Below are 25,272 nucleotides of genomic sequence, written 5' to 3' on the forward strand. Positions count from 1 at the left end.
TAGGAAGAAAAGCCCCTGGGTTCCACCCCAACTACCACTAAAAAAAAAAAAAAATGTAAATAATAACATGAAACTCATGTTATTTTAGACGATTCATGTAACTCACCCAGCACTGTGACAGACTCCGGATACATTCTCAACATTGCTAGTTGTCTAGGCTATCATTTTCTTTTAGGGGAAAATCACTTCCACCTTTTCTCGGCCACAACTTGAGTGGAGCCCATGTTTCTGCTCAAACACCACTCTTCTTCTCACTCCCCCACAACAGTCCCCTGCTCTCGTGGGAGCCGAGTCCACTCAGGAGTGACCTGGCTCTGGCTAATGCAGTCTTGAAAAGACTGAAAGGTCCCCTGCAGGAGCTGGAGGGGTTGGGGGCACCTTCCCTTCTTTAGAAAATATAGCACTTGTCTGTTGTAACCATCTTTACCTAAATAAGAAAATAAAATGAAGCCTGAAAATGAAGGCTACCCAGGGAAGAGGGGCCAACAACTGGAGAGGTCAACGGTCTCCTGAGGAACTCACATCCGGGAGCTGGCTGGGCCGGAAGCAGTCTCTGCCCTGGGAGAGTTTCTAGGTCAGCCAATACATTATTTTGCCTATGCCAATTTGAGTTTGAATTCTGAAGTTTATGATCTAAAAATGCTTTTTAATCAAATAATAGTTTGTTGTAAGGCTAAGGGGAAAAAGGTCTTTTCTGGTACCAAATTGGGAAATGAATTGATGCTCAGAATGCAATGATTTTCAGTGCAATTGCAAAAACGGCAGGAGGGTTTCATGGAAATTCTTGACACTCAGGGCTGCTTCCTGAGGGGACTTCCTCTACAATGGTTATGTTGGTGTATGTCGCTGGAAACCAAGAACAGACTCCCCAGGAGCAATTTAGGGCTACTTATGCTTAGGAATCAGGAAGAGAAGGGCCGTGTTAGAAATGAGGAGGGAGATAATTGCCTTCCTCTGCAAGGGAAATCTAATACACAACAAATAGGATGCAAAGCAGGTGATTACTGACAAAGGTGCCTAATTTGTACTGAGGAAATTGCACTGCAAAAAATGCTCTCTCAAGGAAGGAGGTATTAAAATGTTCTTTTATGAGATGATTGTAGCGTTTAATTAATACATATGCTATTTTCTTAAAAAAAAGAATCATTGATTGGTGTAGTGGTACATGCCTGTATTCCAATACTTGAAAGGCTGATACAGGACGAGGTTCAAGGGCAGTCTCAGCAATTTAGGAGCAATTTAGGAAGACCCTTAGCACTTCAGTGAGTCTCTCTCTTTTTTGTGTGTGTGGTACTGGGGTTCTGGAAACCCTTCTACCTCCAGGCTACACTCCCAGACCTATTTTATATTTTTATTTGGAAACAGGGTCTCTTAAGCCAGGGAGGCTGGGTTCAAACCTGCGTGATCCTCCGGTCTCCACCTCCCAAGCGTAGGGATTACAAGCATGCACCACTATGCCCGGCTAGTGAGACTCTTTTTCAAAGTTAAAAATAAAAAGGATGGGTTGTAACTCCAAGTTAGAATGCCCCTGGGTTCAATTCCCAGAGGAAGGAAGAAAGGAAGCAAGAAAGTAAAGAAGGAAATCATTAATAAACCTAATCTCAGGTATCTGGCTTACTGAGTCTGTTTAATTTTTGTTTTGTTGTTGTTGTTGTTGTTCCTATTTTGTTTTGTTTTAAAGACCAGCCAAGCATGATGGCACAAGCCTGTAATCCAAGTATTTGGGAGGCCAAAACAGAAAGATCACAGGATCCAGGCCAGAGTGCAGAAACTCAGCAAGAGCCTGTTTCAAGAGTTAGAACCTTCCTGGGTTCAAGTTCCAATATAACACAAAGACCCCATGAAATGAGAATGATATTTCTTTCTGTTATTTGTGCCTCAGTACTTAGATGTAATGAAGCACAAGTTTGTAGAGAAACACAGTTTCTTACACAAAATACTTTGATAAACACAATGGGGGATAACAAGATAAATGTGTTCCTCATCTCAAATGGCTTATTCTAGACACAAAGAAGTTGGAAATCTGTGCATATAACTGTATTGTCAAATAAAAACACTGAATTCTATATTAATCATACAGCAAAGTGAAATGCTGGGAGAGTGTTCTGATATTCATTTAGGCCTGAGACAGTGGTTCCAAAACTGGAGTGTGCCAAAGAATCCCCAGGAAGACTTGTTACAACTGGATGGCTGGGCCTGCCCAAGAGCTCTCAGTTACTCTGCACACGACACTGCTGCTGCTGCTGATCTGGGCTCATCACTGAAGAAGTTTGGATCTAGTTGGAGTCTACTAGGGAGCTTCTAAAAAGTTCTAATGCCCAGACTTCACTCTTGCTTCAAAATAAAGAGAGAGAGATTTTGTGATGGAGACTTTACCAGGGTGGGACATTGAACCACAAAAGCAGTTTGAACAGCTGGAGACCCAAGAAACAGGTATGCAAAAAAGGTCAGGATCCCCGGGGATAGGGCAAGCACAGCATATGATTAGAAATGAGAACACAGCGTCGCTGAGCATCCAGAGAGGGAAGAGGTCTAGGGCCACGTCATGGGAGATCTTCACAGCCATGCTAAGGAGCTTGTGATTCCTTCTGGGGGCAACAGGAAACCATCAAAGTCCTTTGAGCAAGAAGATGACCTGGCCTGGAGGCAAAATCCTGAGTAGATCAATACAATATCTGTGTTTTAAAAAGGAGATTATGTAGGATACTACAAAAGGGGTCTATTTTCTCAAACAGAAGTCGAGGGAAGTATCAGGACTATATGCACTGTACAAATGTTTTAATGTTGTACCGTCAGTTCACAGGTAACCTAGGAATATATTTGATCAGTTATAAAGGCAAACTTCTCGTCTGTGACAATGGTTGTCAACTGAAAGATTTTCATAAGATTAAACTTAAGCTTCCTAAGCCAGTATTGTTTTTTTAGGAATTCAAGATTTAACTTTCTTCTTTCCTGTGAAACAAAAGTCTACTTATTGCCTTTGAGAAATAGTGATCTATATAAGGTAATAGCATTGGGGAAGACTAAGAGAGATTTCAACTTGATTTACCAGGGCAAGGAATTTCATTTCAAGAGTTAGAGAAATTGAGTAATCCAAAAAGACTGCAGGGATTTGAGACTGGACATATCTGAAGATGACGAAATGAGGGTAAGGAGAGAAGCTAGAGGGACAGGCTGTTATACTGGGTAGGATGCATTGCATCCCTTAGGAAGAATGTCGTGCATCGGTATCATCCTCCAGAACCAGTATCACTACCTGCTGGGCATTTTATAAATTAATTTATCTTATAGTTTGGCCATATCATGGATAAAAATAATTTTTAAATGTAACAATAATATTGTTGAGATATTATGACTCAAGATAGAACATTTTTCTTTTAAAAAGCTCAAGGACAGGACTGTACCTCAGTGGTATGCATAATGTCCTGGGTTAAATCCCATTATCACACACACACACACACACACACACACACACACACACACACACTGCAAACATATGATAAAAAGATTAAATTGTCAAATAATTTAAAAAACTGATGTGTCAACAAGGTTATTTTATAGGAAGAAGATAGATACGCTAGTATTTGTGAAAACTAAAGTTTCTAAATTACAATACATTTTTCTTCCACTGCTTGTGGCTAATTTCCCCTGCCATTTATTACCAGTAACACTATTTTTAGGGGGAAAAGATTAAAATGCAAGCATTAATGTATTTATTTATTTATTTATTTATTTATTTATTTTTGGTGGTACTGGGGTTCCTGGAAGCCCATCTACCTCCAGGCTACACTCCAGACATATTTTTTTTCTTTTAATATTTTGAAACAGGGTCTCGTAAGCCAGCGCAGCTGGCTTCGAACCTGCATGATCCTCCTGTCTCCGCCTCCCAACCGCGGGGATTACAGGTGTGTGCCACCATGCCCGGCTTAATGTATCTATTTAAAACTAAATATTTTCCAACTACCAAGCACATGTGCTGTCATAATTCCATGTGGAGTGTATTCGTATCTTCCCTGTGAGAGGTGCCAGCTATTTAATGGTACAGGAAGAAACCTATTTTACCCTTAATTCACTGAACTTCCTCAAAGACAACATAGAAACACGTCTGGGTCCCATCCCCCACCTTCCAGATATGTTTTATTAAATGGTTAATATTTCTTCTTTATCTTTTTTTTTTTTTTTTTTTTGGTGGTACTGGGGTTCCTGGAAGCCCTTCTACCTCCAGACTACACTCCCAGACCTATTTTTACATTTTTTTATTTGGAAACTGGGTCTCCTAAACCAGCGCGCACGGCTGGCTTCAAACCTGCACAATCCTCTTGTCTCTGCCTCCCAAGCGCGGGCATTCCAAGTGTGCGCCACCACGCCCGGCTTCATTTTTTAGAAATTAAAACATTAGTATGAATACTTTGAAAATACTTTTATTCTTTTTTTTTTTTTCTTCTTGCTGTACTGGGGATGGAACCCAGGGGTGTTCTATCTCAAAGCTACATCCTCAGCCCTACTTTTTATTCTTTATTTTGAAACAGGGTCTCACTGAGTTGCAAAGGGCCTCACTAAGTAGCTGAGTCTGGCCCGGAACCTGGATCCTCCTGTCTTAGCTCCCAAATGCTGGGATTATAAGGTGTGCTACCAAGCCTGGCTACTTTTATTCTTATTTGTATTTGGAACAAATGTAACCATTAGAATATTTGAAACATTGAACACTGTGTAAGAGGACTTTATATCCAAAGATATGTTATTAATAATCTAATATAACAGAAATGTCCCATATCCAAACCATGTGTTCCAAACAAATATTTAAAAACAAAACAAACCTGACTGTTACATACCTGAGCTTCTGATTATATTGTTTCACCTTTTCCAGTGAAGCTGCATTTATCTGGGCTTGAAATTCTTCCACCGAAACATTGTCTCTATAATAATATCCTTCCATGCTCTCCAATGCTGCAGAACAAGTTCATGCACTTTACATGCAATTCTATAACTCAACTTTTCCACGTTTAGTCTAATTTCACTATTAGTAAATGTATAAAATAGCACCAATTATCAACATCTATGCAAGAAACTATATTTAATTAGTCTAAAAGAGAATGAAAACTGTTCTGCTCTCAAAATAAATATCAAGCATTTGGTGATTTTTTTTTTTTTTGATAAGCAGCCAAAGGAAATTTCTAGTTTAAACTGCCCTCTATTTTTAAAACATTTGGTATGCATTGTAGAGGACTAGAATATGCCACCCCAAAATATGCTTCTTTGGCTTAAGGATTATTTTGAGCTGATTATTTTGAGAAACTGAAAACAGAGGAAAAACTCTGAAAACAAAGTTATCTACCTTACAGGGAGATTTGCATCTATAAAAGAAACATGGATTTGGAAGGCTCTTCATACTCATTCACTTTCATTCTCATTCTCCCTCTCCTTGCTCCTCTTATTTCTCCTTCTCGTTCTTCTCTCCCTCTTCTCTCCTCTCCTCGCTCTCTTTTTTCTTTCTTTCTCTCTCCCTGTCTTCTCTTTCTCTCTTTTCTCTTTTTCTCTCCCTCCCTTCCTCTTTCCTTTCCTCCTCCCTCCATCCCGTTTCTGTTTCTGTGTCCGTACCAGTAAGAGGAGTGACTAAAATAAAAGAGACTCTGTTCAATGGAGAAGGAATTAACTTAAGTCATCATGAAAAACCTTGTGCTCCTCCTGGTCACAAACTTGATTTTCCCACACCCGTCTTTCTTTGTTTCAGTCGATGATGAAACATAAGACAGTCACCGTTATCTATAGGAGATACCTTCAAAGACCTCGGGTGGGTGATTGAAACCATATTTTACACAAATATTTATAGCCTTTTCCATCTTAAGTAAGTGCTTATCACTCACAGTGGCTATAATGTTTGTAGATTGAGATGTAATAGTTAAAACTACCATGAATTTCTTTTTCTTTCTTCAAAATTTCATGGACAGAAGACTTGTTCTCACCGTAGATCTTACTAAGAACTTTTACACTTAATGAACTTCACAGTTTCTCTCTGAAATAACCCAATTGCAGCATCACTATTCTTGTACTTTGGGGGCATTATTGAGTAAAATAAGGGTTACTACAAGACAAGCACTGAGATACAGGAACAGTCAATGATCTGATAACCAAGACCAACTAAGTGTCTAAGGAGAAGGTAGGGTGAGCCAGCCCGGACCCCGACTGCATGATGGATGATTCAAGTCCAGGGTGGAATAAAGAACGTCACACTACTCAGAATGCTGTCCACTTTAAGACTGAGGAATAGTCTATTTCTGGAATTATTCCATTTAATATTTTCAGACCACAGTTGACTGCACTTAGTTGAACCATGGAAGTAAAGATACAGTTAATGGAACTACTGTATCCTCTTCCTTGAAATTTACTCACTTTTTCTGGGGCATCTCCCACAGATACATGAGGTATACATATTATTAAGCTCATTTGTTTTACTCTTGTTGATCTGTCTACTGTTATAGGCTTTTCAACCCAAATAAGAAAAAATTATTTTCCTCTCTTATGATGTTCTTTGTGAAGCTAAACTCAAACTTCAAACATATAATTTATGTCTACATAGACACATGTTATATGTTACACCATATCCAGAAGATATGCATGAGAGACAAAACTATTCATTGGTATATATCGACATTTTTTAAAAAGAAACTTTTCACTTTATGTACATTGACATTCTCTTCTTGCCTCATTTAAGTTCATACTAGTGTAATAAATAAAGAACATAGCTAAAGTGATGCCTTAGGAAATGGTTTCTATTAAACGATGAGTTACTGCTGTTACATTTACAGAGCCTATTTCTGGAACCCTCTATCATATGCATATAGTTTCCATGTCAGGAAAAACAGACTGTTAAATTTAGACAAAAAAATCATACCTACAAACAAATCTGGTGGCCAGTTTCACTGACCTATACATTTCATAAAAAGTAAAATCTTATAAAAAGTTATTTATTTTACTGAAAAAATTAAACACATATATAATATCCCACTAATTTTAAATGTCTTTAAGATAGATTTCTTACTAGTGGTTTTGATTATGCATTTCTCTTCTTTGAACTTCATGAGATGGTGCTTTTAAAACTTTGGAGAGAACAAAAATTACAGGATAGGGCCCAGAAATACCTATGGGAGGGTTGCTAGTGGGACAGGGTGGGGCCACCAGCATCAGTAATGATGGTTCCGTTTGGCAATATAAATTATTTTCTCTTGAAACACATTACCACTTATGAGCCCCAATTTCAAAGAGACTATTTCAAAACTGACAAAAATCTTTCAAAATGGTTAAACAGAATCATTTCTAAATTAAATAATAAGTTTTCTAAATAGAAATTACCTTTATTTATTTATTTATTTATTTATTTATTTATTTTGGCGAGAGTGAGGAAGAGATTGCTAAATTTTAACTATGCTGTGTTTTTTAAACGAAGCAGAATTCCAGAGCACTGAAGTAATAATAAGACTTTTAAATAGTGTTGATAGTTTTAAATAGTGTTGACATCTTAAATGAAGGTATTATTGGCTATAAATGAGAAAAGCCATTGTGCAAGATGACAGAGGAGGCATACTGCTTTTATTTTAGCATAGGAAATTAGATTTGTAAGTTTACTTTAAGGATCTTGTGCTTGTTTACTCCTTGTGGCTTTGGCATTAATTAGAATAGTTGCAATGGAGCTGGGCATGATGTTGCACACTTGTAATCCCAGCATTTGGGAGACTGAGACCAGAGGATTGGGGTGCATGGACAACCTCAGCTCAGCTACTTAGTGAGGCCCTTTGCAACTCAGTGAGACCCTGTTATGGAAAAAAAAGACTAAAAAGATAGAACTGGGCGTGCAGCTTAGAGGTACAATGACCCTGGGTTCTATCCCTGGTACCTCAAGGGGGGAAAAAAAAAAGAATCATTGCAATGGCCCAGCAAACTTGAAACCCTGAACACCGACAGAAGTAAAAGGAAGTTTCCCTAAGGAAGCAGCCTAAAATCCACAGCAAGTTCACCTCAGCTATCTTCTCTTAGTTGTTTTTCTGTGAACAAGCTGTTATCTCAGGAGGATTAAGTCTAACCTTAGTCACACTTCAATGTGGATTCCTCTTACCAGTTGCAACGCTGAGGATGAAAGCCCCTGAATTAAAGTAAAACTCTCAGTCTCAGCTGTGCAGCTTTAATATCAAGTTAATATCAGAGATTCTTGGGTCCCTCAATTTTCACACAGAAAATAATAGTGCCCACCAATTGTGGTTCTTGGGAAAGAACTTAATTAAATAATATTATTAAGAGAGCCCATTAATATTATTATTTATTGAATGAATTTTATGTTCTAGGCAGCATGCCAAATACTCCTCAGGCATTATTTAATTAAATTTCCACGAGATATAGATTATGCGTGAGTGTGCTTAGCTCAACAGAAAGACTTGGAAACTAAGAGTTCATGCAAGGACACTCCAATTTTTTGTCTCTAAAGAGCAGAAGACTAGAAGAAGCACCAGGAAGAAGCAATACTGGAACTGTTTGTCCATCTGAGAGCTAATTTTTAAAAAGGTCTTGAAGGTTCAATTTGAGCAAGAATGACCTTTCCTGCTCTAAAAGCTCATTAGAATGTAAGAACAATTACACTGAACATTATTTTAATGAATACTCTCTCTACATTCCCATCAATTGCCACTTTCATTACGTCTTTTGACAATATTTCCAAATTAACAAAGCATTTAAAATTCAAAATTTCATAACATTAAAAAATAGGAAATGTTTCTAACAATTTTGCCAAGAGGTTTAAGCAAGAATTTTATGTACACAATAGGGTTCTGGGGGGAAAAAAACACAGGAAAATATGAATTCTGTATTTGAAAACTAAAATTTCTATGTTCAAGAAGATAAAGAGGAAAATTTCCTATTTTAAATAGTGTGTTTACTTAAATGCAATCTGAGTTTATTTGCTTGTTTTATTTCTGCTACTTGAATCAGATGAAGGGAAGCATTTCACTAAAATTAGGTAACAAAAACAGAAAACCAAGTGAATATTAGAGAAAATTAAACATTAAATTATTTTACCACTAAAAGTAAGCTATTTCCACTCACTCAAAAGTACTGTGAGGCTTTTTCAAGAAAGAGATTAATCAAGAAAAATAATCTGTAAAAAAAAATTTAGGTGGAGTATGAAGTATGGTAGCACACACTTTTAGTCCCAGTTCTTGGGAGGCTGAGACAAGAGGATTGCAGCTTCACAGCCAGCCTCAGCTACACTGTGAGGTCCTCCAAAACTTAGGGAGACTCTGTTTCAAAATAAAGAATTAAAAAAAAAATAGGGGGGAAGTGTAGCTTGGAGGTAGAATGCCCTTCAGTTCAATTCCCAGTACTGAAAAAAATTTTAAATTTGATGGCATGAAGACACTTTATTGGTTAAATAAGTCTCTTCACGCACTGTTACAATTCCCCTGAAATGGTCACGGTTGGTCAAAGTTCCTCAGGATCGGTTACAATTATTTTGAGAAAAGAAAATTTTGTCCATCTCATTATGGCCAACAAAGAAGTGGGGTTATATGGTCATACACCAACTCTGAACATCTGGAAATTTCAATCCTGAGAACTGTTCCTTCATTTTAAAAAAGTATATTTATTGTTTTGATTATAAATACTGCATAACCCCCCCCCAAAAAAAAAACCCTAAAAGCTTCATCTTCTGATGAACTTTAAGAAGAGTTTTGGAGGAAAAAAAACTCATATAAAGGTAATTGAGAAAATGGTGATGTCTATAACACCATGCTCTCTTTTATTTAAAAGGAAAAGCACTTAATAGTCTGGGCGATTTTAATTATTCTTGTAAGACAGAAAAACTCCTTTTGAAAAGGTAAGAGTTAAGGGCAGCAACTTTTTGTTTTTTCCTTTTCCATAGGAGGTAGTGAAAAGTCAAAAATGCCCCACTGTACTTGTGGAGAAAAGACGAGCACTGCATGTCCCATTATATTTAAGGAAGACCACCACCCATTCACCTAGAATACAGGTATTTAATGACACTTTACAAAGAAGATGTCCTAAAGACATCATACTTTAGGGCATCAGGCATTTTAAATAAATGATTTGGGTATGATACCAAGTCCCTAAGAGGTAGAATTTATGGGCCCCGAAACTAGGCATGGAAAAGGAAATCACTTTCTTAATATCTGCTGAAGGTTGAATTGTGTCCCTAAAAAGACATGATAAAGTCCTAACCAACCCCTCCCTGGTACCTGCAAATGTGACCTTATTTTGAAGATTTCTTCATATCATTAAACTAAAATGAGATTACACAAGGTTAGGGCAAGCCCCAATACAATGACTGGTTTCCCTATCAAAAGAGAAATGTTGATACAAAGGCAAACAGACAGGCATGCAGAGATGGAAGGGGATCCTGTGAAGACAGGGTCACAGACTAAGTAAATTGCCACAAGCCAAGGAATCCAGAGCACCCACTGCTGGCAGCCATCAGGGGCCAGAGAGGCAGGGACTCTTAGAGCCTTGGGAGCAAGCATGGTCTGGCTCTTGATTTCATCTTGATTTCAGTTTTATAGCATTTCAGAATTATGACAGAATTAAGTATCTGTTCTTTCCAACCACCTACTTTGGGCTCCATTGTTACAGCAACTCTGAGAAACTGACGCATTAGTCCAAGTGATTCCTGTGGGGACTCACTTGTGCTTCCCAAACCTGACACTCTAGTTCAGCAGGTTTAAAGGTCCTGGTCCCCCAAGGAGACACATTCCCTGGGAGACAGAGCAGGGGTCCCACCAGACTGCAGGTAATAGTTGCCACCTCGCCTCTTGAAGTTCCTGTGCCAAGGCACCAGCAGCCAAAATGGGCGATCACCATTGTGGCAAGACTAATGGACACTGGTCATCAGAAGAAAAGCAAAGCTATTGCTACACAGGGGCTGGGGGAGTCCAGGTAATCTACTGAGCTCTCATAGTACTCCCTTGCCTGAATACCATGGTAAATGGATAACTGCAGCAATCCTGGACCAAGAGGACATAGTAATAAGGAGATCAAGTACCTCAAGGTGAAGGTCTTGGTCATGCCATGGTTAGCTGACACAGCCAGAAGAGGTTCAGGCTGAGTGAAGCCAATCTACAATTAGGGTAGGCCTGAATCCAATGACAAGTGTTCCTATTAGAAGAGGAATTTAACTGAGGGGGACGGGAGGGGGGAAGAGGGAAATTCCCTAATTTACATGATACATATTCACAAATGTTTCATCGTCAATCACTAAGCCAAACATGAGAAGGAGGGAGCAGGGAGGGAATTGAGGAAAGGCTAAATGAGTGATGTGTGCATGTATGCCTCTACCATTTGTACCTCATTAAGATGTATGATTACAATGCACCAATAAATTTATTTAATTAAAATAAAACAAAAAAGAAGTTTTCCTGGAGTCCTGTAACACCCTGGCAACTGTTGCAGCTGAGATCCAGTGTGAACACAGAAAGGAGACAAAGAGGTGCCACTACTTGCTGAACAGATACTATATGCTAGGGGCTTGGCACCTTATAGTGTGCTATAGTGTGCTTTATGCACATTTCCTGCAATCTTCACAATAACCCTGACACCAAAGTAAGAGAGAGAGAGAGAGAGAGAGAGAGAGAGAGAGAGAGAGAGAGAGAGAGAAAGGAATTTGATAATGTCCTATAACCAGCTACAGGAGCAAGGGCTATAGCATGTCCTAGTAAATTGTACTTTTAAGTTTCCCTCTCCCCTAGGAAGGGAGGCCTGCTAGAGTCCAGAGAAGACTCTCCCAGGCCTTGCACAAAGACAAGAGTTTGAGAGGTGCATGCCATGGATTACAGAGAATGCTATGAGAGCTGTCTGCTCAGATCCTTCAGAAATGACAAGTCTAGTGCCCTGCTGCTGGGATTGCCACAGAAGATGTGCCTCAACAGTTCACTCTACAGAGCATCTTAATCTTGGCTGAAGGAAATTGTTCCAACCAAGGTCACGCTCCTTCTAGGGGAAGCCTGCATCTAATGACCTAAGAATGCAATGATCTTGTACCCTGCCCCTAGCCTTTTGCATAAGCTCCCCAGAATCTAGAGATGTTGAACATCTATAAAGTAGTCTAAATAAAGATTAATCCACACACACCCATGATTTCTCATTCTGGTAGACTCCAGAATCACCTGGAAAGCTACTAACATATTCTAATATTTGGGTTCCACCTCCCAGTGATTCTCTCTTAGTCGATTTGGTGTGGATATTTTCTAAAACATTTCCAAGAATATTAATGTGCGGCCAGTACTAAAAACTACTTAGACACATGAAAATAAGTCAATGAGGAGTGGGTGGAAAACAGAACCCTGAGTATTTACCTTTGTATTTCCAGTTTCATTCAATTTGTAATTTGTAATTATCTCACTAAGAGCTCAGCTTGAATTACCAGAATTGTAGGAAGTGCATATGAGTATTAGTTAGGAGATTGCTTTCCTGTGATCTTCTCGATCTAGCATCTGGGGTATGCTTTGAGCCAGTTTTCCACTGAGTCATGCACTTTGTCGTGTATATCTTTGTCATTCTGTCTGCCTAAACTGCTGTTTCCCTGAAGCTCTGCCTTTCAGTGTTCTATATTCACCATCAACCCTGACATTTCTGATCATACAGTTGGTATCCTCTCTGTAGCTGCCCATCACCTACGGTGTACCCCTCCTCCCAGCCATTTATGAAAAGAAGAAAGACGGAGGAGGAGGATGCATGTACTTCTTCTACTCTAAGTATGTGGTACCATAGACAACATCAGGAGGGCTGACTTTATTACAGTTCCCAGGAAATTTCACACTTATCCATTTTTTCCCTTTTTTTGTTACTGAAGAATCATTACATATGTACACACAAAAGTAAAACCCTTTAAATAAGCGTTCATCCCAAGAAAAGACTCCATTTAGTATCTCTTCCATTTACCACCCCTTTCAATTACCAGATGGTAATCTTTTCTTGAACTAGGTCTGGATTTCTTCTGCTTCTCTTGGTGTGAATACTGAGAGCTACTAAGGATTCCTCGTGGGCATTTTATGAGTGCAGAAGAACTTCTACAACGCCATTAAACTTTATCACTATCATATGTTTTACTTTTTGTGATAGTGGATTGAATCCATGGTCTACTTTATGCTAACAAGCACTGAGCTACATCCCAAGTCCTTTATTTGTTATTTTGAGACAGGGATCTTGCTAAGTTGTTTAAGCTTGCCTTTAGCTTGAGAGCCTCCTGCCTCAGGCTGGCAAATAGCTAAGAGTAAAGGCATGGCCACTGCGCCCAGTTTATTACTGGCAAATTTTTTTTTTAGTGGTGGTACTAGGGATTGAACCTACAGGTGCTCTACCTCTGAGCTACTCTCCAAGCCCTATCTTATTTTTTAATTTATTTCGAAACAAGGTCTAATTAAGTTGCTGAAGGTGGCCTTGAACTTGCAAGTCTTCTGTCTCAGCCGCCCAAATTCTGGGATTACGGGTGCGTATCACCACACCTCACTTGCAGATTTTTAATGAGATAAGTTGTTTCCCAGTCTTCTTTTCCTATTTATGACCTCAACCATAGAAGTAGTTACAGTTTTGCTTATTCAAATCATTTTTATATTTTATTGCCATGGGAATATGAAAACCTAAAGTTTACTCAAGCTTTTCTTTAAACTGTTTTAAAAGTGATCTTATACCTACTAAAATATTATGTATTTAGAGATTGCTTTTAAATTTGCCAATATTAAAAATACTTGTAAAATACACTTTTTCCTATGTACATCTGATGTTGGATATGATTATTTACTTAAGACAGATGTGTCACATGGGCAATAGTTTTTTAAAAGAAGATACTTAGTGCCATCTGTCATATCAGTAACGATTTCAGAGACAAAATTTTTAAAGAGAAATAAAAATAAATAAATGAAGAAACTTCAACAATTTTAAGTCATAATTAATCCTTTTAAAGTCAACATTCCAGACCAGCATCCTTCCCTGTCCTTTAAACTATCTGTCCCTGTAAGGGTTTTTGACATATTTATGGTTAAACTACTCTCTTGATATATGTTCAAAGTTCTACATTTTCTCATTGCTTCTTTTTCTTTTTATTCTATTTCTTTACAGAATCCTTACTACCTACACTTATTCTACCTATAAATCACGATCCTCCAAGGAGAAATGAAAATACCTTGTAATAACTCCCCAAATCATCTTTTCACTGAGACTTTCCTCTGCATAAATATATTCTTGCCAAGGATCTGAGGCAGTCAGAGTTTTCAAACTATGACAACTGAAGGCAGAGTGAGCCAGCTTTAAAATTTGGAGCTTAACAATAATGTGTATGTGACACGAAGAAAAGTTTCCACTTGGTAGTGAATTTAGATTTCATATGCTTGACCATTCTTCAGTTGTGCAGACTGATTCTAGTTTTCTACCATTCTCACTGTTTGAAAACTTTTTTAGAACATTAAAATTCTGCAGCAAAACTAATGTACTTCTTAAAAAATAAAAAGGAGAGAGAGTAAATGAAATTCCCTATGATATAAATCAGCAAACTTGATAAAATCTTGTGACCATGGCAGGCATGTTTTAGGGGTTTTGGGTGTTCTAAAATAAAAAAAAAATGACAATAATCTTGACTTATCTTTTCTAAATATTTAATGACCTCAGGAATAAAAAAGACTCAGGATCTTCTTTTGGAAACCTAGTTCATAGTAAGAATCGTTTTATTCACATCACTCCTACTTTCTTCTATGGCAGCTGATAATCATTGTGTATTTAAAAAAATAGTCAAGAATATACATTTCCTGGCAAAGAATTGACATAAAGAATAAGAAAATGCATCAATCCAACCACCTAATTACATAAAAACATTTAAAATACATATATGTTGATATATAAATACATATGTTACTATATATCCACAAACATTTTAAGACTAAAATATTTTAAAAATAATCTGCAGGCATATACTCTCAAACTTTTTCTATATCATAAATATTTTAAACATGTGATTAATTTTTAATATTTAAACATTAATGGCTCTACATAATTTAACTTATTTAAACAAGTTCTTTGCCCTATTTGATTTACTTTTATTTATTTAAACCACTCATGTCTTATTTCTCCATTATAAATAATGCTATAATCTGACTTAATAAATATTAAATCACAGATGGGTTCTTTACTAAGTAAATATTCCAAAAATAAGTATATTACCTAAATACCATAAAAGACTTTTCAAATTAATAAAATACTTCTAAAGGTTGATTCTGAAAATTGGTAGAGTATGTGAAGCACACAAAGGGAAAGCATTTACCTTGTGCAAAGAGAACGGGATGAATTTTAAACCCGCCTCCGTTTTTCAGCCGTTGAGGCAGCTGTTCAAAATGGTAACGATCAATGTAGAAGTAAATTTTCAGAGCTTGCCGGCTTCCTTCTGCTTGGTATGTAAGAGGAACATCTAAAATGACATTTAATATTGTATTACTTCCTGAAATCAGGATCTGCTATTCATAATATCAAAACTACTTAAGGAATTATTTTTAACCAGTACCGATATTCATGAAAATCACTAGAAACTAACATAAGTGTTCATGTGTACCAAGTTCAGGTTAGACATTAAAATGCTATTCAGAGAAAGGGCATTAAATCAGATTCTCATTAGCTAAAGCAACAGATTTATTACTGTACCGCATATAAAATTCTGGAATAGAAAACTCTGTTACACTTTGACATACCAGATGTCTCACTTAACTAAATGAGGGGTTTAACTACACATGGTTTGGATTCAGAATCTCTCAGGGCAGCTGCCTCATTCGTATATGAGTCAAAATGAGTCCTTGGGGGTATACTTCTTAAGTGGTACGCAGGGAACTCAGCACATAGGCACCATTAACATTAGCCTGGGTTTTGTAAGCTCCCTTCCCTGAGCACCAGATCAGAAATGAATCATCCTTTGTTGATGCCCTACGGTCATTAGAAATTATCTGTCTAAATTGTTGTACTATTTTCAAATATCCTAAGTTTAATTAACTTTAAAAATCAACCATTTGAAAGCTGAAATTCTATAGAAATATTTCAGAATACTATCATAACTCCTCTTCCTTTTATGACACTTGCCCATGACAAATATCTCCACCTAATTAAAGAAGAATATAAAATCTTCCTAAGGATCTATGATAGTCACACTATCTAGTTAGAAATTAAGGGCAAAATATGGTTGGCACTTAATCCATATTCTACCTCCAAGCTACATCCCCAGCCCTATTGTTTTTATTCTTTATTTTGAGACAGGGTCTCACTAAATTGCAGAGGGACTCACTTAGTATCTGAGGCTGGCTGAGAAACTGTGGTTCTCCTACCTCAGCCTCATACTGTGCTATCTTGATCCAATATTTCTTATTTCTAATCTACTTGTTGAAATGATATGAAATGTATTTATTCTGTAACCCAAATAAAGGAGACACTGCATTAGCACTAACAAATCTTTTTAATGCCACATGATAATGCTTATTTTTTGTTACTGATTTTATTGTTGTTACTATTCTTTTTTAAAGAAAGACATGAAAGGCTTGGTATAGTAGAGAGAAAAATAAATTTTTCAGGCAAAAGTTTGCAAATAAATGGCAGTTCAGTTTTAGTTTGGTTTTGTTGGTTCTAAAATAAAGTTTTGACTCATAGACACTGAAGAAAATACAGAGAAACACCTATGTATATGGACTAAACATTGGTATCTTTCTGTTCCTCTTTTCATGCACTGTTATATAGATTTTAAATTTTATTAAATTGTTTATGTCCCGGGTGTGGTGGCGCACGCTTGTAATCCCAGCATTCGGGAGGCTGAGACTGGAGGATCACGGTTTGCGGACAGCCTCACCTGCTTAGTGAGGCCCTCTGCAACTCAGTGAGACCCGGTTCCAAAATAAAGAATAAAAAATAGGACGGGGGTGTAGCTTGGAGGTCGAATGCCCCTGGGTTGCATCCCCAGATCCACAAAAAAAAAAAATTGTTTGTTTACTCTTTGGCATCAATGTAATTAATCTCTGTATTAACATCCAGGTAAGGTTATTGAAAGGACAATAATGATACAGCAGGTAGAATCTTATATTATAGGACTAGAATAGAAAAAAATGAAGAATTAAGGAATTAGCACTTACTAAAAAATAGCCCTTCCTTCCTTCCGTCCTTCCTTCCTTTTTTTTCCCCTTTGATGGTACAAGAGGTTGAAGGTACAAGAGGTTGAAGGTAGGGACATTCTAACTCTGACCTTATACCCCTGACCTATCCCCCCAAGACCTATTTTATTCTGAAACAGGGACTTGCTAAGTGGCTGAGGTTGGTTTCAAACCTCTGATCCTCTTGTTTCATCCCCCCAGGTATAGGGATTAACAGGCATGTGATGAAGTTAAAACTAATAATAATATATGAAGACTGGAAGCTCTTTCCCGCAAAGTGTATGTTGTACCTGTAAAAGCACATACTGCTCATGAACGCAAGTACAAAAATTATCCTAAAAATTAGCAAATCAAATCTAACAATGTATAAAAACTATAGACCACAATCAAGTGAAATTTATCACACATATGCAAGGCTCATTAAACATATGAAAATCCATCAATGTAATCATCATATCAGTAGGCTAAAAAAGAAAAAATATCATATTTCATATCAATAGATACCAAAAAACACTGGATAAAATCTTTCACTTAATGATTAAAAAAAACACCTAAATAAACTAGGAAGACAGGTGAATTCCTTAGCTTGATAAAGAATATCTACAAACTAACAGCTATATAATGTTTAATGGTTGGAAAACAGAAGATTTCCCAATATAAACAGGAATAGGCAAAGATGAGCCCTCTCATTCCTCCTACTCACACTGCACTGTTGAAAGTCCTAGTACTGTACTGGTGATTAGTCCTAGCTAATGCAAAAAGACAACAAAAGAGAATAAAAAGTATAAGGAGCGAGACAGAGTAAAGCTGTCTTTGTTCAAAGACACGATAATCACTCATGTAGAAAATAATCAACAAAAAACTCTTGGAGCTAATAAGCTAAGTTATTATACAAAAGGCAATTATTTTCCTATATAGAACAATGAACAAGTACAACTTGAAATTTAAAGACACAGTACCATTTATGTCAGCATCCCTTAAAAATGAAGTGCTTAGATATAACTGTAATAAAATATGCACAAGGTCAATACAAAGAGAACTACAAAATTCTGATGAAAGAAATCAAAATAAGAACTAAATAAACGGAAGGATATCCCATGTTCATGTAACCAGAAAGACTCAGTGTTGTCAAGATGTCATTTCTCTTCAACTGATCTATCACTTTAATGCAATCACTGTCAAAACGCCAGGTTACTTCATGGATACAGACTAAATGATTTTTAAGTTTATATGGAGAGGAAAAAGACTTCGTAGCCAATACAACTTAAAGAAGAACAAAACTGAGGACAGATGCCACCTGACTTTGAGGGTTACTATAAAGCCTAATCAATAATGTAGAACTGACCAAACAATGAACTCCAAGACAGAAAGCTCAAAAGTAGACCCGTGTGCATACAGTCAATTTACATTTGAAAAAGAAGCAAAGATAGGGAAACAAGAAAAGAAAAAGGATCTAGACACTGAGCTTACAACCTTCACAAAATTAACTCAAAATGGATCATAGACCTAAATGTAAAATGCAAACTACATAAATCCTAAAAGACAGCACAGGAAAAAACCTGGATGTCTTTGGGTATGGTGATGGAATTTTAGAAATATCACCAAAGACAAAATCAATAAAACAATTGATAAGCTGGACTTAATTAAAATTTAAAACTTCTGCTCTGTAGAAGATAATGTCAACAGAAAAAGAAGACAAGCAAAGACAGCAGAAAATATTTACAAAGAAACATCTCTGATCAAAGACTATCATCCAGATTATACCAAGAACTCTCAAAACTCAACAATAAAAATGTTTAAAACTTTTAAAAATGTGCATAATAATATAGATTTGGAAATTAATGCTTTTTACTTATGAAAGTTTTTCTTCTATAAAAATTAAATTTAGCTGGGTATGGTGGCACACGCTTGTAATCCCAGAATTTGGGAGGCCAAGACAGGAGGATCGTAGTTCAAGGACAGCCTCAGCTACTTAGTGAGGCCCTTTGCAACTCAGTGAGACCCTGTTTCAAAATAAGGAATAAAAAATAGGGCTGGGGGTGTAGCTCAGAGGTAGAATGCGCCTGGGTTCGATCCCCAGTACCACAAAAAAGAAAAAAAGTTTATGATTAGGACTATATAATGATTATAAGCTTCAAAACCATTACTGAATATGGGAAAGATCTCTAGTAGCATCTCGTAGAGGAATTCTTCCTGAAGAGGAATTCTTAAAATGCCATCCCGTTCCTATAAACATGGCACCCAACCATTAAGAGGGCCAGAGAGTTTGAAACCTTCGAGTTTGAAATTGTTCATTCTTCTGCCTCGATTGCCCTTCCTCACCCTTAACATCTCAGTTTAAAAGCTATATCTGGTCACCCTTAAAGGGCCACCCACTCTTTCTTTTTGCAGCTGCTTATCTTCTGCATAAGATTTACAATCATACTGTTTGTAGTTGATTCCATATTCATGGTCTCCCAACTAGCCTGTCAGCATCATGAGTGATGCAGTGACTGTTCAGCCCCATGAAGACAGGGGCCATGTCTGTCTCCTTTATCATGACATCCACAGCTCCAGGTAGAGTGCTTGGTTCAAAAGGGCAGGATGGGTCTCAAATGTATTCATTCTCCAAATAATTACTATAAAACCATCTCTATCACAACTGAAAAGGAAAAGCCTTGTCATCATTATTATTATTCCAAAATGCAGAATTTCCATGAAATAAATTTAATTCTATTTAATCTATTAGCTAGCTTATTCTTCCTTCTGTAATTACATAATATAAGATGAGAAGTGCCTGTACTTTTCTTACCACTGAAGCAGTACACTGTCCATTTATTTCTTTGTGTCTCTCTCTAGTTTTGATGCTCCATACCAACAGGGACTTCACTCTATTTACTGACCATCATAGTTCTAGAATTTAGTGCAGCACTTGGTGGGATATACATGTATAATCATTTCTTTAATAAAAATGAAATGCATTCAATCCAGACATCTAAGTTCTTTGTGATTGGCATGCCATAGTTAAGGGGTATGTAATAAAGCTCTGATTTTCTTATACCATTCAAATAAGACATGATGACCCTGGGGTGTTGAATACTTCTTTTCTTCCCCAAGTCAACTAAAAATGAGAACTACATTCTTATCACTACTTTTTAAATTTTGCTTGGAATGTCAAGTCAGGTAGCATTGGAACTGGCCCTTCATTAGAGAACTATTCCCAAAGGTCAAAGTTATCCTTCAAAGAAACTACACAAAAATGTACTATAAAATAAATATCACAAAGTTTGTTTTAGTTACAGGCACAGGTATACTTATATGCCAATATTACTTCTAGGTCCCAGCTATTTTTAATATGTAGTATGTGTTCCAATACACCAATTATAAATCTCAAGTGGATATGCAATAAATAAATGTTTTATCAAGCATATGATGCTGATTCTTTTCCTACTTGCTCCACAGACCATTTGCCAATAATATCACAATGGAACCAATGGAACACAGTACTCCTGTGAGCTTAGAGTTCCTCAGGCAAATCTTTAAAAATATATGGGTTTCTATCACAAAATACAGTTTTCTTTGCCTTCAGCAAAACTGTGCTTGTGCTTTATAAGTAAACAAAAATACATCCTATTCTTTCTGTAGCCAGGGAAGACCATGTAACTTGCTCAAAAATTATTCTTAACAAGCTGGGCATGATGGGATATGCCTGTAATCCCAGTACTTAGGAGGCTGACACAGGAGGATCACAGGTTTGCGGCCAGCCTCAGAAGCTTATCAAAGCCCCCCACAACTTAGTAAGACCTTGTTTCAAAAAATAAAGCTGAGGATGTAGCTCAGAGTTCAATCCCTAGTAACAAACAAGAAAACAAACAAAACAAAACAAATACCCTCTGCTTGGGTGGGGGGACCTTTCTTGAATATAACTTTGTACTTCATGTTCTTGTCCTTTTCCTTGTTCAATAGAGAAAATGGAACTTTAATATAATCCTACTCTACATTTCACCCTGCCTGGCTCTGTTCTCCTTAGTGAGGCTTCTCTACCTAGACTCTGTTTCCTTGCAACTTCTCACCTGCCCTTCATCTTTATCCTTCCTTTTCTTTTATTTATTACATATTTTATTTTCCCACCTGAATATATGCCCATGAGATATGTCAGTGTGTTTAGTTCTCCACTGAATCTAACATCTAGCAGTCTTAGAAAGATGCAGGCATTTAAGAAATCATTGGTTAACAAATAAAGTTAAAATTTTTAAATCAGCTTTTATTTTTTCATTTTTTTTAAATCAGTCATGAATTCAGTAAGCATTTATCAAGTCCCTATGTATTTTACTAGACATTGTAAAGTGAAAAATGGCTTCTTCCAGCCTTGAAGCTTTCACCTACCATAACTTATAGTAAGTATCCTCACACTTATGAAAAAAACAAGAAACACATAAAAAATAACAGCAAATTGCTAAAGATTTCTTAGACTGAAAAATGCATTTTAAATCTCTTCATGATAATGTTGAGGCACTAGATGAATGATAACTTGCAGACCCTAGAAGACACGGTCACTAAACTGTAGGCATTGCTAGTTTCAGAATGTACAATTTCTAAGGTATCGCCAAGTGTCAGGTTTAATGATGAAAAATTGCAAAATCAAAGGAATGCTTTGTAGACTTTAATCTATATAATAACTGCACATAAAAGATTTTAATATCAAAGTTATATGATATTGTCTGATGCCAAAGAAACCCTATGAATATGTAATTACTTACTTGCAACTAGTGGTTCATCTTCTGATGGTTTAAAGTAAAAGGAAACTTTTTCTAAGTCAAACAGAGCAACCAGAGTGTCTTCTAACATAGCTTGCTCATCCATCTACACAGAAAGAGAAACAATCCATGATGAACTATCCAAACAATATAATGTAAGATGCCACCACATACAATTTAACCAGATAAAAAAATTGGCTCCTTTGTGCTTAATTTACATACAAAACAATATTATCCCTAGGAATTTCCTGTCTAAAATAAAATTAACAAGTCTTACAAACTTACACATTCCTTTTATGGTGTTATACTATCCCTCTTATCTGAAGCTTAAATGGGCATACATATAATTTTTCACCCTATTTTGTAGCTAGATACTAATATTGTACGAGTAAATAAAGCATGCCATTTGCCTCTTCTAAAACCTCAAGAAATAATAGCTGCAAAGCAAAAATATTGTTTTATTTAAAAGCTACATTGCATAAAGGCCATCCTATTTTGCAGTAAATAATTTATTCACTGTCCAATTTACTGTTTATTAGCACTGTGATGAAGCAATTCCCATGTATGTACATATTTATCCTCCAAGGTGCTTGGAGGAAAAACTCATTTTCACCTCATTTGTCTTTGTGCAGCTTAAGGCTATAATTTTGTGAATATCAGATCCAATTTGCTTTAATCATTTGTCTCATTCTTGTAATATAATTTTCCAGCTGAGCCAGGTAAAGCCCAGCAATGTTAAAAAAATAAAATCAATGTATATTTGGGCACTATCACCTTCATGATACTAGATTCTGGCCATTCCATTTGCAGTTTAATGCATTAGTTCCAGGGTCTTTTACCAGTCTCATGATGAAAGTCTAATCTTACTGCACACAGCTTACCTTTTTAAAGAAACATTCATTTCGTACGCCATGTAAAAGATTCTTTTATTGATTTTTTTCTTTTTAAATTTTTATTGGTGTATTGTAGTCATACATCTCAATGGAATACAATATGGTGGAGGCATATATGCACACATATCCCAATTAGCCCTTACCCAATTCTCGCCCCATTCCCTCCCTCTCCTTCCTTCTCATGTTTGGCTTAGTGATTGACACTGATATGTTTGTTAAAGTACATCATGTACATTAGAGAATTATCTGAGATCCTATTTTAAAATACAAAATAAAATAGGTCTGGGGATGTAGCTCAGAGGTAGAATACCCCTGAGTTCAATGGGCAAATGAACTAAATAGACACTTCACAAAAGAAGAGATACAAATGGCCAATAGATACATGAAAAGATGTTCTACATCATTGGCCATCAGGGAGATGCAAATCAAAACTACACTGAGATTCCATCCAACCCCAGTCAGAGTGGCAGGCATAAAGAAATCAAATAACAAATGCTGGTGAGGATGTGGGGAAAGAGGAACTCTTTTACAGTGTTGGTGGGAGTGCAAACTAGTTTAGCCACTATGGAGATCTGTGTGGAGATTCCTAAGAAAGCTAGGAATAGATCCACCATACGATCCAGCTCTACCACTTCTGTGTATTTTTCTGAAGGGTTGAATCCAGAGAACTATAGAAACATATGCATACCTATGTTCATAGCAGCACAATTCATAATAGCCAAACTATAGAACCAACCCAGGTCTCCATCAACAGATGAATGGATAGCAAAACTCTGGGAAATACACACAATGGAATTCTACTCAGCCATAAAGAAGAACAAAATAATATCATTTGCAAGAAGATGGAAAGTCCTGGAGAGCATTATGTTAAGTAAGATCGGCCAAGCACAGAAGGAGAAGGTACATATGTTTCCGCTAATATGCCCAAACTAGGGAATGTAGAGGATACCAGTGGGACTCCAGTTAATGGAGGGGAAATATCAGTAAAGCTTGAATGGAAAGATAGGGGAGGAGGAAGACTGAACTTGAGTAATGAGGGTCTACATCCGAATATGTGTAAAATTATGAATATGGCATGGTTACCCTGGACAATCATTGGTGGGAGGGGGAAGGGAAAATAGGGGCGGGGGGGAGAGGGCACCAAGTATAGTTTAAATGTATACCATTTATGTTCAATAAAAAATTAAAAAGATTCTTTTAAACAAGTTCAACATGCTTCATATAACATTTTAACAAATTGCTATAAATTTCTACCATATTTGGGGGCAGCAATGGTAGAGGGAGAGGGAGGTGGTAAAGAATTGTCATTTTGTGAAGATGAATTTGTAAGGCAGCCTCTGACTCTAAAGATGGCATAGAAACAAACAGGTTGAGAAAATATCACCTCTGTACTTTAGTATGATATTTAATACAGTGCATGGCAGATAATGAGTGAAGGATAAGTGTTTATTGAACTTCTTTTCTCAGTACTGAGGATTGAATCCAGGGACACTGTACAACTGAACTACATTCAGTCTCTTTATTTTTCATTTTGAGATAGGCTGTCACTAAGTTTCCCAGGCTGGCTTTGAACTAGAAATTGTCTCAACCTCCAGAGTAGCTGAGATTATAGGTATGTGCTGCCATGCCTGGTTTATTAAACTGTCATTTTTAAAAACACTTTTCAAGCACGAGAAAAATACCTTGAATCTGGAAGGAAAGAACAAGACTGGAAAACTGGTATTTTGTTGATTGAGAAGATACACAAAGAAGGAAATGTTCTAGATAGTCTGGCTTCTGAGCACTACAGTGCAAGACATAATGTCCTGGTAGAAGTTACCAAAGGAGTCCCTGAGGGACTACTGGCTGTGCCTGGCACTCAGGGACGCACAGACCTCAGTGGCTGCAGCAATTACATTGTGTGTACACATGCCTTCGACAGTTATTAAAAAAAGATGTTCAATGTTCTGGCTGCTACTCCAGAGACTGAGGCAGGAGGATTGCAAGTTCAAGGCCAGTCTAAGATAAAAGAAAAATTTTATAAAGGGCTGGGGAAATACACACAATAAAATTCTACTCAGAAGTAAAGAAGAAAAAATTATGTCATTTGCAGGAAAAACGGATGGACCTGGAGAACATGGTGTTAAATGAGATTGGCCGGTCAGAGAGTGAAGAGTCATGTGTTTTTCCTCATATGTGGAAGCAAGGGAGTGAGTGGGATACAAGCCCTTTTGTATCTTTTAGATAATGGAAAAGAAACCCTAGCGGAGTGATGGAGGGGACCTAAGGGAGGGCAATGGCGTGGGAATTAATGAAGGAAACACTTCCACTGACATGGTGTGCTTATGTGAACTTACCAATGCCAATCTCAGTATCACCTATGGGGAAAGGAGGGAGCTGGAGGAAGCTCACCCAAGTGCTGGGTGCATGTATGTCCCCATCACTCTGAACTACATTACAATATGAGAATACAATGCACCAATAAAAGTGTGTTTTTTTTTA

The 25,272-nt window shown here is 37.0% G+C and overlaps 1 protein-coding gene across 1 annotated transcript in view; it reads right to left on the reverse strand.

Annotated features, from left to right (window-relative positions):
- Positions 1 to 251: 251 nt before the first annotated feature.
- The window catches only part of LOC308262320 (phosphatidylinositol 3,4,5-trisphosphate-dependent Rac exchanger 2 protein-like), a gene marked incomplete at both ends in the record, with an annotated part of 238,723 nt that continues 213,702 nt past the window's right edge, over positions 252 to 25,272 (reverse strand). Inside the window, 5 exons of the mRNA XM_080694767.1 lie at positions 252 to 427; positions 523 to 596; positions 4,833 to 4,947; positions 15,305 to 15,448; positions 21,902 to 22,004. Coding sequence (XP_080550893.1) covers positions 252 to 427; positions 523 to 596; positions 4,833 to 4,947; positions 15,305 to 15,448; positions 21,902 to 22,004 — 612 coding nt within the window. The remainder of the gene's footprint in view (positions 428 to 522; positions 597 to 4,832; positions 4,948 to 15,304; positions 15,449 to 21,901; positions 22,005 to 25,272) is intronic.

The sequence above is a fragment of the Muscardinus avellanarius genome (genome assembly GCF_963383645.1).
Source record: "Muscardinus avellanarius genome assembly, chromosome: 4".
Lineage (NCBI taxonomy): Eukaryota > Metazoa > Chordata > Mammalia > Rodentia > Gliridae > Muscardinus > Muscardinus avellanarius.